The following is a 16,725-nucleotide window of genomic DNA, read 5'->3' as shown; positions in this document are numbered from 1 at the left end:
GTAAAACTAGACTGTAAGGGAAGTAAAAATAAAAACACTTAAAACTGTTCCATCCATAAGCAAGCCATTGTCAATATTTTAATATATTTTTCTATCATGTTTGTCTATGTGTATTTTTTTTTTTTTAATTTGGGGGGATGTTTAAGTAGTTATAATCAAAGGGCCTATAATGAAAAATTTTCTCACCACTGGTGGATAGAATTTCTAGAGAAGTCAGGCTTTTTCACCAGAACTTCAAATTCGAATTGGGAGGAAAAGAGGAGAATCCTAAGTTGTTGTTGTCACAAACTGATAAGCACCTTCACGCCAACGGAGTAACCTAAGGAGGACTGCCTGTGTTGCCTTTTTCTTGTGTCCCCCTTTGCAGTACCATCAACAATTGTGACGGGACAGTGACTGTCACCCCAGCCGGCGAAGCAAAGACCTACGTAAATGGAAAGCTGATCTCCCAGCCCACGGTACTGCATCATGTAAGTTGGCTGCTGCTGACAGGGCAGAAATTGTTGGACTTGGGGCAACCTTTTTTTTTTTTTTTTTTTTTTTTTGATCTTTTTGCCTTTTCTAGGGCTGCTCCTGCGGCATATGGAGGTGCCCAGGCTAAGGGGTCTCATTGGAGCTGTAGCTGCCGGCCTACACCACAGCCACAGCAACGCCAGATCCGAGCTGCGTCTGTGACCTACACCACAGCTCATGGCAACACCAGATCCTTAACCCACTGAGCCAGGCCAGGGATCGAACCTGCAACCTCATGGTTCCTAGCTGGATTCATTAACCACTGAGCCACGACGGGAACGCCAACTTTTTTTTTTTTTTTTTTTTTTTTTTTTTTGAGGAGGCATTCATTTTTTTTTTTTTTTGAGCTGGGTTCTCTGCTCTGGAGACCAGTGGTGAACTAGATAAAGGACTTCCCGTTTTCAGCCTTCTCTTTCCCGTAACCTCCCTAATTGCCTCCTCTGTGCAAAGACCTGCGCCCGGGAAGCTGCCCGGCAGCATCACCATGTCCCTGAAGAGCTGGGCTGTGGAATCCAGGCTGGTCGGGGTGGAAGCCCCGGCCCTGCCGTGAGCTGCGTAACCTTTAAAGTGTCACCAAGCCAGGGGGACGGTGTGTCAAGAGCATTTGAATAAGTGCGCTGGGAGAACAAGCATGCTTCAGGGTGTCTCTCAGGAAGGGCCCAGGGAGGAGCAGATGGAAGAACCTGAGTCACAAAGAGTGAGCTGCTATTGTTACTGTTCCCCCTGCTCCATCCGCTCTCCTCATCCCTAAAACTGGGATGGAATGCGCATGCTCGTGAGAGGATGTGGCCACCAAGTGTGGACACAGCTCTTGGCACACAGAGGCCTCCAATTAATGTTCGTTGCTGTGATTTTTCTGTTTATCATGCGTGGTACTAGGTTATAGTGAACTGTGGAGCATAAAGAATTGTCCCATGTAATTTGGGGTGCAGACTCACCTCAGGCCATACATTTTTTTGTGTGCTTTAGGGTGACCGGCTGATTCTTGGCGGAGACCATTATTTTAGATTTAACCACCCAGTAGAGGTCCAGAGAGGGGAACGGCCCTCCAGCAGACATGCGCTCATGAGCCAGGGGCCAAGAGACTTCGAATGTGCCAAAAACGACTTGCTCTCGGCCCAGAGATTACAGTAAGTACTGTGGCTGTGAAGTGGTAAGTGCCATGGATGTGGAGCAGAGGCCTGGGGAGAGCCTTCTCATCTCATCTCAGAACTTTCTTGTCTCCCCAGCTGAGCATCTGACCCACTAACCTGTAGCTCCCTGTCTCCTCCCTCCGGGCCCTGGTCACCACCAGCTCTCTTTCTTTTTTGGTAAAATTGGGTGTGGAAATTTCTATATGTACAATTGTTTAAGCATTTTTTTGGTTTGTTTGTTTTTTTAGGGCTGCATGTGCAGCATATGGAAGTTCCCAGGCAAGGGGTCGAATGAGAGCTACAGCTGCCAGCCTGTGCCACAGCCACAGCAATGCAGGGTCCAAGCCGTGTCTTCGACCTACACCACAGCTTGTGGCAATGCCAGATCCTCAGCCCACTGAGTGAAACTAGGGATCGAGCCCGCATCTTCATGGGTCCTAGTTGGGTTCGTTTCTGCTGAGCCACAAAGGGAACTCCCAAGCGTTAACTTTTTTTTGAGAAGAAGCGTTAATTTTTTTTTTCTATAATTATCACTCCTTCCCTCCCCATATTAAAAGGTCACAAAGTTAATTTAATGTTTTGACTTCTCAAAATGTCTAAGTGTTATCCCCAAACTGGCTCTGCCTCTTGGTGGGTGTGGAGCCAAAGGACAACCAAGCCAGGGCTGGGGCCAAGGGAACAGCAGTAAGGAGACCACCGGGCCCTTGCCCAAAGCCCGTCTCCCACAGCCAGACCCGGGAGGCTTTAAGCTGCGGGCTCATGCATATTCATGAGGGGCCTGGAAAGGGACAGAGTCCTCGCTTCAGTGGATTGATGTCACCAGAGTCAGAAAAGGTCACTGACCTCTCTCAGGTCCCAGCTGATCTGGAGGTTGGGGCTTCAGGCTAAGCTGTACTGTGGAATTGAGCCGGAGTCCTTACCTCTGATGGATGGTCTTTGCCGCTGTTACTTCTCGGCCTGATGGCGGGTGTTCTTTTGTTCCTTGAGATCAGTATGACAGAGGCCCATTCAGAATCACCACGGCTTAGGAAAGGGGATTCTGTTATGTCCAGGGAACCACTCTGGTTCTCTGTCTTGGGGACCCTGGCTGCCGCCCCCTCCCCGCCAATCTGCTTACAAAATTAATATAGATGTTTTTTAAAAAAATGGTACAATCTCTGCTTATCATGCTTTTAGTGTCATTTCAATCTATTCCTAATCTGTGACCTAAATATGAATTGAAAGATTTTGATGTATGAAAAAATTTTTGCTCTAACCATTGTTAAACATAAAATGCCTATATCTTGTGTTTACTGTAATGTTAGCTAAAATATTTACTGCAGTGTTCACTATAACATCATTTTTAATTGGCGTGCTGTTGTAGGTTATAAATATATACTTAATATTTTTATATAAATTAAAGCCTTTTCATGGAAATTAGGCATTTGAAAAATATATTTGTGGGAGTTCTCTAATGGCTCAGTGGGTTCAGGGTCCGGCATTGTCATTGCTATGGCTCAGATCACTGCTGTGGCACGGGTTCAGTCCCTGGCCCAAGAACTTCCACATGCTGTGGGCATGGCCAAAAAAAAAAAAAAAATTTGTTCCCATCGTGGCTCAGTGGAAACGAATCCACGAGAGCACAGGTTTGATCCTTTGCTCAGTGGGTTAAGGATCCAGTGTTGCTGTGAGCTGTGGTATAGGTCACAGACGAGGCTTGGATCCTGCATTGTTGTGGCTGTGGTGTGGGCCGGCAGCTGCAGCTCCGATTTGACCCCTAGCCTGGGAACCTCCATATACAGTGGGTGTGGCCCTAAAAAGACAAAAAAAAAAAAAAAATGATTAAATATCAGGCCTCTCCAATTGTTACTAAGTTAGAAACAAGCAGCTTTTTATCCTTTTATATTTTCTTTGTGTAAATAGTTCTAAAGCTAATAAGAATTTAGGAACACCGTTGGCAGAATGTCAGAAATTAAGTTTTGAGATTTGCACTTTTGTTTCCCTGGAAACATCTTACCACAGCTGGGAACTGTTGCAGTGTGTGAAAAGTTCTTGACCCTGAGCCTGTGCCTTCTTGCTGCTTTGTAGCCTTGAGGCCGAGATCAAAGAAGCGCAGCTGAAAGCCAAGGAGGAGATGATGCAAGGGATTCAGATTGTAAGAGAAATGGCTCAGCAAGAGCTCTCCTCTCAGAAAGCTGCGTACGAAAGCAAGATAAAAGTCCTGGAAGCAGAACTGGTAAGAAGCAGAGTTGTTCTCTCTCTCTGCACCCCAGGTGTCGGCTGGAAACCTGTGTCTCTGTGCAGGTGGGGGTGGGGGTGGGGGGTCAGAGAGGAGCAGAGGCTGCAGGTGGGGGTGGGGGGAGCAGGGCGGCCCCGCCCTTGGCCCTGGCTCCTTGCATTTGCTGGCAAAGCTGCCTCCCAGCAGCCTTTTTTTTTGGCCACACCTGCGGCATATTGGAGGTTCCCAGGCTAGGGGTTGAATCAGAGCTTAGCTGACGGCCTACGCCACAGCCACAGCCATGCAGGATCCGAGCCGTGAATGTGACCTACACCACAGCTCATGGCAACAACAGATCCTTAACCCACTGAGCAAGGCCAGGGATCGAACCTGTGTCCTCATGGATGCTAGTCAGATTCCTTTCTGCTGAGCCACGACGGGAACTCCCAGCAGGGAACCTCTGAAAGGTGGGATCGGGGTCCTTTGGTTTAAGTTGGATTCGTCAGCCTGACTGAGGCTGAGAGGCTCCAGGCCCCTGAGTCGTTTTTGAGTCACTTTCTTGGGCACTGATGTTTTTAAAAAGGGACTTTAGTACTTTTCGGGTATCAGTTGGGAAGAACCGCTCTGTGTTTGCTCCCTATTTATTTTGTATTATTGATCTTTACAGAAAGAAGAATCTCAGAGGAAGAAAATGCAGGAAATAAATAACCAAAAGGCTAATCACAAAATTGAGGAGTTAGAAAAGGCAAAGCAGCGTTTCGAGCAGGAAATATACGTGAACAAAAAGCGGCTAGAAATGGAGGCTTTGGCCACAAAACAGGTAATTTCTCTTGACAGCTGGTTTGAGCTGCCTTGAGGAAAAGGGGGTTTTTAAAGAACCAACGGTATATTGATGGGCACCAACCGGCTCCAAGTCGGCCGGCCAGGAGGCTGTTCTTGCCTAGAAGCGTCTGTCCTCAGACCTGCCACCCACAGCATCTTGCAGACAGAGCTGTTAGTTCCAGCAGGTTCTAGCAGGCTCTCTCCCCGCACCCACAGCGATCCTGGGGTCGCTCCCACCAAGCGATGCAAAGGGAGGTGATACCAGGCAGGACACTTGGAGGGAAGGTGGCCTGGCTCTTGTACCCGTTATATCCAGGCTCTGGGGAGGAGCAGCAAGCAGCCACGTGCCCGTCTCAGTCCCCAGGGCCCTATGGCAGGGCCTTGTCGCCTCGGGAGGGAAGGCACTGACCTCTGTTATCTCGCTGAGCACAGAGGCCTCTTTCAAGGGCAGCTCACATTAGCCAAGTTCACATGACCGATGTAGAAAACCCGGATGCGGTTGTGCTAATGCTGTCAGCCCTTGGCCGTTCCCCTTCTGTGTCCGTGGCTCTCCACGTGCTGGGCCCGCAGCAGCAGTAGCTCCTGGTGGCTTGCAGATCTCAGGCCCGTCCAGGACTGTGGGCGAGGACCTCTGAGGCCGCGCCTAGAATCCGTTCTGAGTGGCCTGCAGTGGGTTCTGGTGGATACTGCGTTCATCTTGGCTTTGGTTTCTTGTGTCTTAAGGTTTTACTCTCAAATTGCAGTTTTCTTTCTTTTCCTGAGTTTATAGTCGGGGAGGGATTGGGGGCAGAAGGAAATACTCCCAGTAACCCCAAACTACTGGTACTGTAATCCGGTGATAATACACGAGTTAGCCAACTCTAGAACACAAGGGCTGGTCACAGAAACAGAACTATCCAAATCATGAAAAGTTATTACTAGTGGGTTGTTGTTATATGGCTTTTTTGTGTCAAATGCAGCTTTTTGGTGTCTTAACTTTAACTTTTTAATGTAGTCAACAAATGTGTGGGCTTTTTTGAGTAGTTTTTTCCTTTTTTTTTTTTTTTTTTTTTTTTTTCCGGATGGTTTTTATGCTCCTGTCCATTCATTGGAAGAAAAAGACCAATCTATGCCATCAAACATTCCTATGATTTTGTTGTGGAGGAAAAAAAAGATCATTTTATAACAATGCTTTATAAATCGTTTTCTAAAAGCCTCTTATGCTTCGTAAAACGTGTGCAATGAAAGGAGAGTTATATAGTGTGTTACCATTATCAGTCTGATTTGAGAATTCCTCTCTTTGCATATTCTTGTGTTTGACTCTCTGCGGATGGATATCAATTAGGCGTTGGAAGACCACAGGATCCGCCATGCAAAAATCCTGGAAGCTTTAGAAATTGAGAAACAAAGAATTGCTAAGGAAGTCCAACTTCTACAGCAAAATCAGAGTAACAGGGATAAAACTTTGACAAGTGAGTATATGATGATCTTAGCAGGCACTTTCTACAGTTATGTGTGTTATTTCCTGTAATTACGAAATGTTAGTTATCTTTGTATATTCAAAATGTTTTATTCTAGGAGTTCCCTGGTGGTCAAATGGTTAAGGATCTGGCCCTGTCACTGCCGTGGTGTGGGTTCAGTCCCTGGCCCGGGACTTCTGCATGGGCATGGCCAAAAGCAAAAGTTTTGTTCTAGATGTTGCTGACTTTTCTGGAACTAGATAAATTTGTACAAATGCTTATTTTTAGAAGATTGACTTTTTATTTTTTATTTTATTTATTTATTTATTTATTTATTTATTCCATCTTTTTGCCATTTCTTGGGCCGCTCCCATGGCATATGGGATATTCCCGGGCTAGGGGTCTAATCGGAGCTGTAGCTGCCAGCCTATGCCAGAGCCACGGCAACGTGGGATCCTTAACCCACTGAGCAAGGGCAGGGATCAAACCTGCAACCTCATGGTTCCTAGTCGGATTCATTAACCACTGTGCCACAACGGGAACTCCCAAGATTGACTTTTTAGAATATTTAGTTAGAATATAAGCAAAATGGTAAACAAAATTCCAAGTATTATTTGAATGTGTATTGTTTTTTAAATGTCCTAATCTAATCCTTAGCTCTTATTTTATTAGAATTAGTATCTAAATTGTGCTTAATCTTTGGGTACTTCATTTTCTTTCTCGGAAGTTATTATTTGTGTGTGTGTGTGTGTGTGTGTGTGTGTGTGTGTGTGTGCGTGCATTTCTACATTCCTAGCTAGAACTTAGCATGTGTTTAATGTGAACTTTTTGTTTTTTTGGCCACCCGGCAGCTTATGGGGTTCCCAGGCCAGGGATCAGGCCTGAGCCACAGTTGTGACCTAAGCCGCAGCTGTGGCAACACTAGATCCTTAATCCACTGTGGGCCAGGGATCGAACCTGTGTCCCAGCAGCTCCTAAGATGCTTCTGATCCCATTGTGCCATAGCGGGAATGCCTGTAAACTTTTTTTTTTTTTTTTAAATTATAGAAAATCTCAAACTATGAAGGTAGAGAGATCACTACAATAAACACTTACATGCTTATTATCCAGCTTCACCTGTCACCCCCACAGGTTGAGTTTCGTTCCAGCAGAGCTCAGTGCCCCACCCCCAAGGACTGTTCCAGAGCCAGACTCAGCAGTCCTGTCATTCGATCTGTAAACACTTCACTCTGCAGCCCTAAGTTAGATCAGGACTCTTCTTTCTCTCTTTCTCATCACTCCCTGAAGCACAGCTCTGATATTATTATCATCCCTAAAAATGTTGGTAGTAATTTCTTGCTCTCATCAGCTGTCCTGTCCATATTCAAATGTCCTCGATTATTTCATTTTTACGTATATTGGGTTTGGAATTCCGGAAGTCAGGTTATTGACCTCTAGAATTTCCCAGGATCTGGGTTTTGCTGACTGTTTTCTAGGCTGTTCCTTACCTGGTTCCTCTGCCTCTTCCTGCAGAGTGCCTGCCATCCAAGCCCAGAGTTCTGTAACGTCTGTTTTTAAATTATGTCCAAACTATTAATGTTCTTTCTAGCCATTGCAAGAAATAACTACATTGTAATTTTTTAAAACTTTTTTGGGGTTGGAGCCGCACACACCCATGGCTTGTGGAAGTTCCCAGGCCAGGCATCAACCAGAGCTGCTGTAGTAACAACACTGGCTCCTTACCCCACAGAACCTCAGAGAACTCCATAACTACGTTGTATTAATGCATCTCTTTATTCCTCTTAGGTCCTAAGACAGTGCTTTGCAATGAACACTTGATTTTTTAGGATCCATATGAATAATAAATTTTGTCCTTCCAAAAAAATAAAATGTTTTTAATGGAATACTAGCTACAGGTTTGACTGACCAATTTAGGAAATGTTTATGATAAAGTCTTAAATTAGGAGCATGGGATTGTAGACGGAAATTGTTTTAAATGCCTTGGTATATGTCTATATCTCTGTGTATCTGTTTTTCAAATTTCAGGCAAAATTTAAAAGATTGGGGTTCTATGTACGTTAAGGCATACTTTACCCGATACTTTCAATCAATCAGCATCTCCCATGCCTGCACAGGCAAAGACCACATTTTCTGTGAAGCTTTTTTTATTTCCCCAGTGAGGTTGAAGAGAAGCTGCTGAGCAATCACTCTACCTCCTGGGATGCGTAGTGGAAGCCGTCGGGCTGAAGTCGGTTTTTCCCCAGACTTGTCCTGCCGGGAGGTGTGTGTCATGCTCGGGTCTTTTCTGAACACTCTCTCTGTGCTTCTACTAGTTCAGCCAAACTGGAGCTGCATGAAGCTCTCCCTGATGATTCAGGAAGCCAATGCCATCAGCAACAAGTTAAAAAAGAATTACGTTTTTGGCAGGTGAGTACCTAGCTTATTGCTGAAGTCGTTCTCGTTGCCCTGTGTGTGACTTTCTGTTTTAGCATCTCCACGTGCCTGTCCTGGAACGGGCCAGTGTCAGTCCTCCAGGCACTTCAGGCTCCCCTCTCAGAACTTGCTCTGGATGAAAAAGGCTTTCACAGTCAACATTCTAGAACATTTTATAAACAGAGTAATTTTAGATGCTTTAGGAATTCATTAAAATTTCATTTGAGTTGAAAATGTGTCTGTATTCCACATTTTAAAGGGATATGTGGAGTTCTCATCGTGGCTCAGTGGAAACACATCTAACTAGTATCCATGAGGATACAGCTTGATCTCTGACCTCGCTCAGTGGGTTAAGGATCTGGCATTGCCATGAGCTGTGGTGTAGCTCGCACATGTGGCTCGGATCTGGCGTTGCTGTGACTGTGGTGTAAGCCGCGGCTACAGCTCCGATTCGACCTGTAGCCTGGGAACCTCTGTAATGCCACTGGTGTGGCCCTAAAAAGACCAAAAAATTAAAAAAAAATAATAATAAAAGGGGTATGCAATATTAAAGAAAAAATTTTTGGCCGTCTCTGCAGCATATGGAAGTTCTCACTCCAAGGATGGAACCTGCGCCACTGAGTGACCTGAGCCACTGCAGTGACAACACCAGATCCTTAACCTGCTGTACCACAGGCAGACTCCTAGAGTTTTTAAAATTTAAAACATTTTTATATGAGAAGTTATTTTAACATAATACATAGTAGGCATGATTATAATAACAAAAATACCTAACTATGGAGAGATTTAGTCTGTGGATTGAATTTTTATGGGAGTTATTCTAATTAAGAAAATTCTTCTCAGTTATGTATGTTTTAGGATAAGCATTTTTCCCTTTGGTATTTTTCTTCCAGACATGAAGTAGGAGATAAAGGAAGCAGTTCTGACACTTATATCCAGGTTCGAAACCTGCAACTAGGGATCTCCACTGTCTGGAGTCTGGAAAAGTTTGAATCTAAGCTTGCGGCAATGAAAGAACTTTACGAGGTTTGGGATTTTATTAAAATCTCTATAAACTTTTTGAGGTAAAAAAATTAGGCAATCCACATTACCCAAAGCAAGCAGTATTAACAATTACATGCTTTTACTTTGCTTTTGCCTGTAGAAAGGATTGCATGGGTTTTAATATCATTATAACGGTGTAGAGAAATTTAGTGCTGAAATCTATTCAGCTATAATTGTGTGTTTTTAAAATTTGACATTTAAACTTAAGAAAGATTTGATGGACATAAGCCAGTTTGCATCGGTGCAGTCCTCTTCAGTGCCTGATAATGTGTGTTTTGGTTTTTTGGGGTTTTTTTTGTTTGTTTGTTTGTTTTCCCTTTATTGGCTGCCCTGCAGCAAATAAAGTTCCCCGGCCAGGGATCAGATCTGAGCTTGCAGTGGTGACCTGTGCCCCCGCTGTGGCAATACTGGATCCTTTAACCCAGTGTGTTGGGCCAGGGACCACACCTGCATCCTGGTGCTGCAGAGATGCCGCCGCCGATCCCCTTGCACCCCAGCGGGAACTCCATCCACATTGTGCATTTGTACATAATTGCCTTTACGTTTCCCCATTCCTATGCTTTTGTGTGCTTTCCGTTGTTCGCTGCTTTGAGTCCCAACTCTGCACGTATTAGTTTTTAATGTCTCATGTCTTTGACTTCAGTTTTCTAAAATTATACCAAAAATAAGAAGTTTCTGTTATATTTTGCTCACTGACAGTTTGCTTGCCAGAAATATTGCCATTTACCAATGTCACTGGTTTGTTGTCATTTCCATTTTAATAACTAGTGAATCTTCAGATTTGATTTTTTGTTTCCTTATTAGCAAAGTGTGTGTTCATATTTTTGTCCTTAGAATTTTGTGGCAAGTGAAATGGGGGTGATAGGCTAATATCTGTAAGGGTGGTTAACATACTTTGCTAATAAACCTTTATGTTATACTTATTGTCTACATTCCCCCCCACCCCGCACCTCCTCCCCTGCCCCCCTCCCCCGTTATATTGACTTTTCCTTGGTTTCATTTTGTTATGCGGTCATTTTTAATTTTGCATATTTGAATCTATTAATCCGAAGATCTTCTTACTGAAACAGTGTCCACTTCTCTGCGCTTTCTTGTAATTTTATTTAAAGCATTTATATCTTTGAGTCATAGAACACATGGCAGTGTACTGTGAGGAGTATGAACCTAAAGTTAGTTTCTCTCTGTGTGATTATCTTCTTATCCCTGAAACATTCAGAAACAGTTGCAGCACATATTAAATTGTTGCTACTGTGCGGAGTTCCCTCTGTGGCATAGCGGGTTAAGTACCTGGCATTGCTGCAGCTGTGGGATAGGGTGAAACTGCAGCTCATATTTGATCCCTGGCTCAGGAACCTCCATATACCTTGGGTGTAGCCAAAAAAAAAAAAAAAAAAAAATTAAGATAAATAGGGAGCTCCCTTCGTGGCTTAGCGGTTGACAAACCCGACTGGGATCCATGAGGACGTGGGTTCGATCCCTGGCCTTGCTCAGTGGGTTAAAGATCTGGTGTTGCCTGGGTTAAAGATCTGGTGTTGCCGTGAGCTGTGGTGTAGGTCAAAGACGTGGTTTGGATCCCTCGTTGTCATGGCTGTGGTGTAGGCCAGCAGCTGTAGCTCTAATTCCACCCCTAGCCTGGGAACTTCCATATGCTGCAGGTGCAGCTGTAAAAATAAAAAAAAAATTTTTAATTAAAATACATAAATAAATAGTTGCTACTATTTGTCAATTATCTCACCTCTAAATAATGTAACTTTATATGGAATTATATTCTATACTACTTAGGTAATAACAATAATGAAGGTCTTTTTTGTTTGTTTGTTTGTTTTTGTTTTTTTTATTACTCAATGAATTTATCACATCCGTAGTTGTATAATGATCATCACAATCCAATTTCACAGGATTTCCATCCCACAACCCAAGCACATCCCCCCACCCCCCTGAAGGTCTTACATGTAAAAATGTACAAGATGCTGTCAGATTATAGCCTTAATGCATGAATTATTTAATAGAAAAATGAAAATCAGCCAAATAGTTAATCTAGAAAATTATAAACTAAAACAAAGGCGAGCAATTGAAGGGATCACGAAACAGAAAAGCAATAATTGATAAATCAGCATTAGTAAACTCAGGCTCTGGCTCTTTGAAAAGATGAACATGTGATTTTAGGAATGTGCATGGCATTTAAATAAAGATCACGAAAACATTTTAAAATTATGTTACATTTTTATGTAAAATTTTATGCTAAGTCTAATGATTTTCTAGAAAGAAAAGGTTTTTCTAGAAAAAGATAAATGATGCACGTTGTTTTAATGAATCACCAGGCAATAAATTGAAAAGTTTGTCAATGAACTAGCCTGAAAAAAAAAAAATAAAGAAAAAGAGAGATGCTGATTCCAGTCAATTTCATAAGTAAGCACTTTTGAACCTTCAGAGAGCAGATAAATCCTATTGCATCTAAACTATTCTAGAGCATAGCAAAGAGTAGAGAATGTCAAAATTATGAGGTAGAATAACACACTAAAGTCAAAACAAACAAAAACTGAAAAGATGATTCAGAAGAGAACTACAAACCCATCTTGAAATGAACACAGCTGTAAAAATCCTGAATGAGCCATTAGTAAGTCAAACCCAAAGTTATATTTAAAGAGTCCTTATACCATGGTTAATAGAGTTAATTCCAGGAATGCAATGTATATTCATAATAGAAAAATACAAAGCACTAATAGTGTTTACCTCGAACGGAGGATTTTTTGGAGTGGTTTAAGTTTTTTCTTTGTGTTTATTTATACTAATAATTTCCAAATTTTCAACCATAAATGTGAATTGTTTTCATAATTGGAACAGCCAAAAATTGCACTGATGTCCTTTGATAATTCTTGCCTTGACCTATACATTAAAATCCGGTGGGTAATTACCTTATATCCTATTTTCAACTGTTTGTTGCCATAGTCTTTACCTATTTTTCCATATGATTATACTGTTTCTGGACCAAAGTCTAGTGTTTTGCTAGGACTTTAACTGGCATTGCCTTAGATGTTTCAGTTAAATGTAGGTTATTATCCTGATCAATATATTCAACCAGGAAGTGATTGAATCTTCATGTCAGATTATCCTTTTATTTCTCTCCTGAGGATTCTATCTTTTTTGCTTTTCCTGTGTCTTCTTCATCCCAAGTTTATTATTTTAAGGTGAGCTGATAATGTCTACTGCTTTTATTAGTAGATCTCTTTTACTGTAATTCTTAGTGTCCTGTAATCTTTTAAGTTTTATCCAGAATACAGTTTTTCTTAGCCTTTGATCAAATAACCTGTACTTTGCTAATTTTATAAATGCAACAAAGTTTTAAGCATTTTGTTTTCTTAGTTGCCAGACATTTTTAACCCCTAATTATTAGAAACGTTATGTTTTATTTTTCGTAGAGTCACGGCGATAACAGGAGTGACGACGCCTTTTGCGACCCTGAAGATGAATGGGAACCAGACATCACAAACGTTCCAGCCTCCTCGTTCTCCAGAAGGCGGTGAGGACCTTGCTGTTGCCGGCTTTCTTGTTCTGGGTGCACACAGGTGTCATTTCCTTTTTAGAAGAACTAGCCGTTGGCTTGATGGTGACCTGTGAGCGGCTCCCAGTGTGTTACCGATCAAGTTACACGTAGAGCATTAAATTGCTTAGCACTCAGTTAGAACAGGGAAAAAAGTCCTCAGTGTGTTACCATGTACATTTTAAGAGCAACTTAGAATAGCATAGATCTGATTTCCTACAAAAATGAACAGTGTTTATTACGCTGAATTACCCTTTCTCCAAACCTCGGTGTGTTCTGAGATACTTTATTGTGGGTTATAGAGGCTGAAGCGCAGTCAGGTTCGTCTGAGCACCTCAGAACAGTAAACCTTGTGACAGGGTCTTCCGTACGTGATGGATGTTGCTTATTCACCACCGCATGGAAGACTTGCGCAGTGAATAGATGCTTTTCAAGTAAAAACTGGTTCTGCTTAGACTGCAGATGCTTCGATTATAAAGAGGCACATGGTATAATAGAAAGGCCTTCGTCCTGGAACTAGTTTAGCCCCTTTGTTTGGTTTTTAAACCAGACTCCCGTGTCCTGAGGGTACGAAGAGAAATAAGAATACCCCATGTGTCAGAGGCCAGGCCTGGAGGACTCCAGGGCCAAGAGCCGGTGGTGGAGACCTGAGCTGGGGCGGGCAGGGGACTGGCGAGGAGGGCAGGCTTTGTCCGCATTTGGGAGGCAGAATCCTGGGCCTCAGGGGGTGACGGTGATGCAGTGCTGCAGGGTGGGCCCTGGTCTCAGCATGACCTGGGGGAGAGCACGGTCCCCGAGGTGAGAAGTGGGAGGAGGTTATTGTCGATGTGCTGAGTTTGTTACTCAAAGGTCTAAAGCTTCAAAGAAGGGATTCAGGCGTTTCCAGGATGTAAAGTCTGGCGTTTCACCCACAGAAGCATCATCGTCCTCGAGAGTGTGTGCTGACTGCATGCCAGGCAGGGGGTGGTCCAGCCCTCGCCGCAAAAGTCTGCTGTCCTCACCCCCATTTTACAGATGAGGTGGCTGAGGATTTAAAGAGATTAAGTGACTAGTCCAGGGTCATGCAGCTGTTAGGAGGAGGAGCTAGTTCAGAGATCCTGAGCTTCCTGTCTGCTGTGCTGTGTGGCCTCTGTGTTGCATAGGCAAGAACAGCACCTTTCTGGTTAAGGTTTGTTTTAATTTCATCACCTTCAGCCACAGCTCAGAATCTGTTGGGGTTCTAAACCTTTTTAGGCCTTTCTTGGTTTTGACCATGCTTAGTATTATTATTATTTTTTATTATTTTGGCTGCACCTAGGGCATGTACAAGTTCCACAGGCAAGGATCGAACCTGTGCCACAGTAGTGACAACATCAGATCCTTAATCTGTTGAGCCACAAGGGAACTCCTGACCACGCATATTTTAAACTTTTTTTTTTTTCTCTTTTTAGGGCCACATTTGTGGCATGTGGAGGTTCACAGGCTAGGGGTCGAATCGGAGCTACAGCTGCCAGCCTATACCACAGCCACAGCAGCTCGGGATCTGAGCAGCATCTGTGACCTACACCACGGTTCTCGGCAACGCAGGATCCTTAACCCACTGAGTGAGGCCAGGGATTGTAACTGTGTCCTCATGGATACTAGTCGGGTTTGTTACTGCTGAGGCTCAATGGGAACCCCAAACTCATTGATATTAAATTTAATTAAATTTAAATTTAAATATAATTAATATCCTCTAAGAGGTGGAACTACTTAATCACAACCTTTTCCCTGTGACTTTCCCTTTGTTTACTGCAGTCTAACTGCTCAGCTAGAGTTAAGAAGTAGCCAAGATGTAACAAGCCAGACAGTTAGATGTTCTGTACCGAACAGCCAGGTATTTCAGGCTGAGGGACATACAGAGCAGGTACTCTAGACAGATGCTGAGCTCCCTGTGTCTCCCTTACAGAGCAGTTATTAGGAAAAGTCACAGGTCCCACCTGACCTGGGTCCCTGTTGTGCCCCGAGTAGCAGAGGCCCAGGACGTGAGCCCTCGAGGCTTCCGTGTCCTTGTCTGTAAGGAGGGGCTCTGTCCTGGGACCATGTGGTCTCTGGTATGGACCGATGGAGAAGCAGAGCTGTGAGGGGTGAGGCCAGGGGCCTGCAGCCCAGCTGCCTGGATGGCTGTGCAGTCAGCAGCCGCTCTTCCTGCTGGGCGCTTGGCGAGCAGGGAATGCTGTGAGGTCTTGGCGTGATTGCGATCCAGCACCAACAAGCAGCAACATGGACACCACACAGCTCAGAAGGGACTTGAGCCCACCTCTAACTGAAGTGGCACACCCGGTGTCAGCACTCACTGAAGCTCAGGGTCTCGATGTCTCAGCGCAGAAGGAATTTGGTGGGAGGCAGAGTGTAGTTAACAAGTAGGTTTACTGAGAAAGACTCTCCTTGGGCAGAGTGAGGTCCGTCTCAGGAGGTGAGCGGCCCTGAGGTACTGGGCAGTGAGTTTTTATGAGCTGGGTGATTATGGGAGGATTATTCCAGCTGTTTTGGAGACGGGGTGGGGTTTCCAGGAATTGGGCCTCTGCCCACTTTTTGGCCTTTTCTGGTCCTGTCTGGAACTGTCTGGCACCTGTATGTGATCACAAAGATGCTGATGGGTTCCAGGAAGCGTGATTGAGCTCATGGTCACTGGAAGTCTTCTGCCAGCTTGGACCGTCATGTCCTCTGGGGCTCAATCGTTCTTTAAAGATCATGCCCCACCCCGTGCCCGTTTCAGCATCTTCAAGTGGTTTGTCTCGAGGACTTCACGGTAGAGTTGGCCTCTGGTGCTCAGACGAGCTCACTGGTCCTTAGGGCTTGGGACACCTCCACCAGCCTAGAGGGATAGCCTCCCGAAACGCAAACCAGACCTGCGGAGTCAGGAGCGTGTGATTTACAAACTGCTTTCGATTCGAAAATTACTGGTTTCTTGCTGCTTATTATAAACAGGTACGCACTCTGTGTGCTTAGGATTGTGGATCACATAGGAGCATTAATTATTCACCTTAAAAATTTAGCCTATGGAAAGTCAGCGATCCACATCTTACATCCTGCTGACTTTTAGGTTCATTAGAGAGTCACTAGAAGTTTCCATTGTTACCGAAAAATCAAAACAACATTTTCTAAGATTTTGAAATCAGGCGTTTTCATTTGGCAGAGCTGTTTTTGAGAACTTCTATAATTTAAAGATACCGTTTTTTTTTTTTCAAAACATGACTAGCTCTTGGTCAGAAGCCTTGCGTGTGACGTTTCAGCCTTGTACAAATGTTGATGACAGACAGCATTGCAAACTCTGAGAGCGCCCGCAGGTAGTGGAGACGGACGGATTCTAAATCATGGAGCCGCTTCTGGGCAATGATATGCCACAGTTGCTCTGCAATGAAACAGATGGGTCAGGCTGCCTGTAAATTTTGATGTGTGCTGTCGACAGTTAAAAGGAAAATTTCCCCTGATGTTAAGTAAAAATTCTTTGAAAGGAAGGTGGCAAGCATTTTCTACTTGGAGTTGAAGCATTGTTTAACCGCAACAGTGTGGACAGACTCAGCCCTCCTGGTTCAGACTTAGTGGGACCCCAGCACGTTCCCTTTCACTGAGTAAGAACACTCTAGCCTAGGAGAACTGGTG

At 44.0% G+C, this 16,725-nt stretch overlaps 1 protein-coding gene across 5 annotated transcripts in view; it reads left to right on the top strand.

The window, feature by feature from the left end:
* Window positions 1-16,725, top strand: part of KIF14 (kinesin family member 14) — a 55,224-nt gene that overhangs the window by 24,487 nt on the left and 14,012 nt on the right. For 3 of the 5 annotated variants that reach the window (XM_084980714.1, XM_021064497.2, XM_084980715.1), the window contains 8 exons: window positions 368-470; window positions 1,483-1,643; window positions 3,714-3,861; window positions 4,511-4,663; window positions 5,990-6,116; window positions 8,417-8,510; window positions 9,410-9,542; window positions 12,980-13,080. In XM_084980714.1, coding sequence (XP_084836840.1) covers window positions 368-470; window positions 1,483-1,643; window positions 3,714-3,861; window positions 4,511-4,663; window positions 5,990-6,116; window positions 8,417-8,510; window positions 9,410-9,542; window positions 12,980-13,080 — 1,020 coding nt within the window. Of the gene's footprint in view, window positions 1-367; window positions 471-1,482; window positions 1,644-3,713; window positions 3,862-4,510; window positions 4,664-5,989; window positions 6,117-8,416; window positions 8,511-9,409; window positions 10,328-10,394; window positions 11,242-12,979; window positions 13,081-16,725 lie in introns of those variants that run through there. The other 2 variants (XR_014818268.1, XR_014818269.1) reach the window with 1 other exon arrangement.

Source organism: Sus scrofa, chromosome 10 (assembly GCF_054392235.1).
Source record: "Sus scrofa isolate SSC_HxYL_T2T_F1_AM1 chromosome 10, Sscrofa_HxYL_maternal_Yorkshire_Landrace_v2.0, whole genome shotgun sequence".
Lineage (NCBI taxonomy): Eukaryota > Metazoa > Chordata > Mammalia > Artiodactyla > Suidae > Sus > Sus scrofa.
The sequence above is the reverse complement of the archived record's forward strand: the minus strand, read 5'-3'. Positions and strand labels throughout refer to the sequence as shown.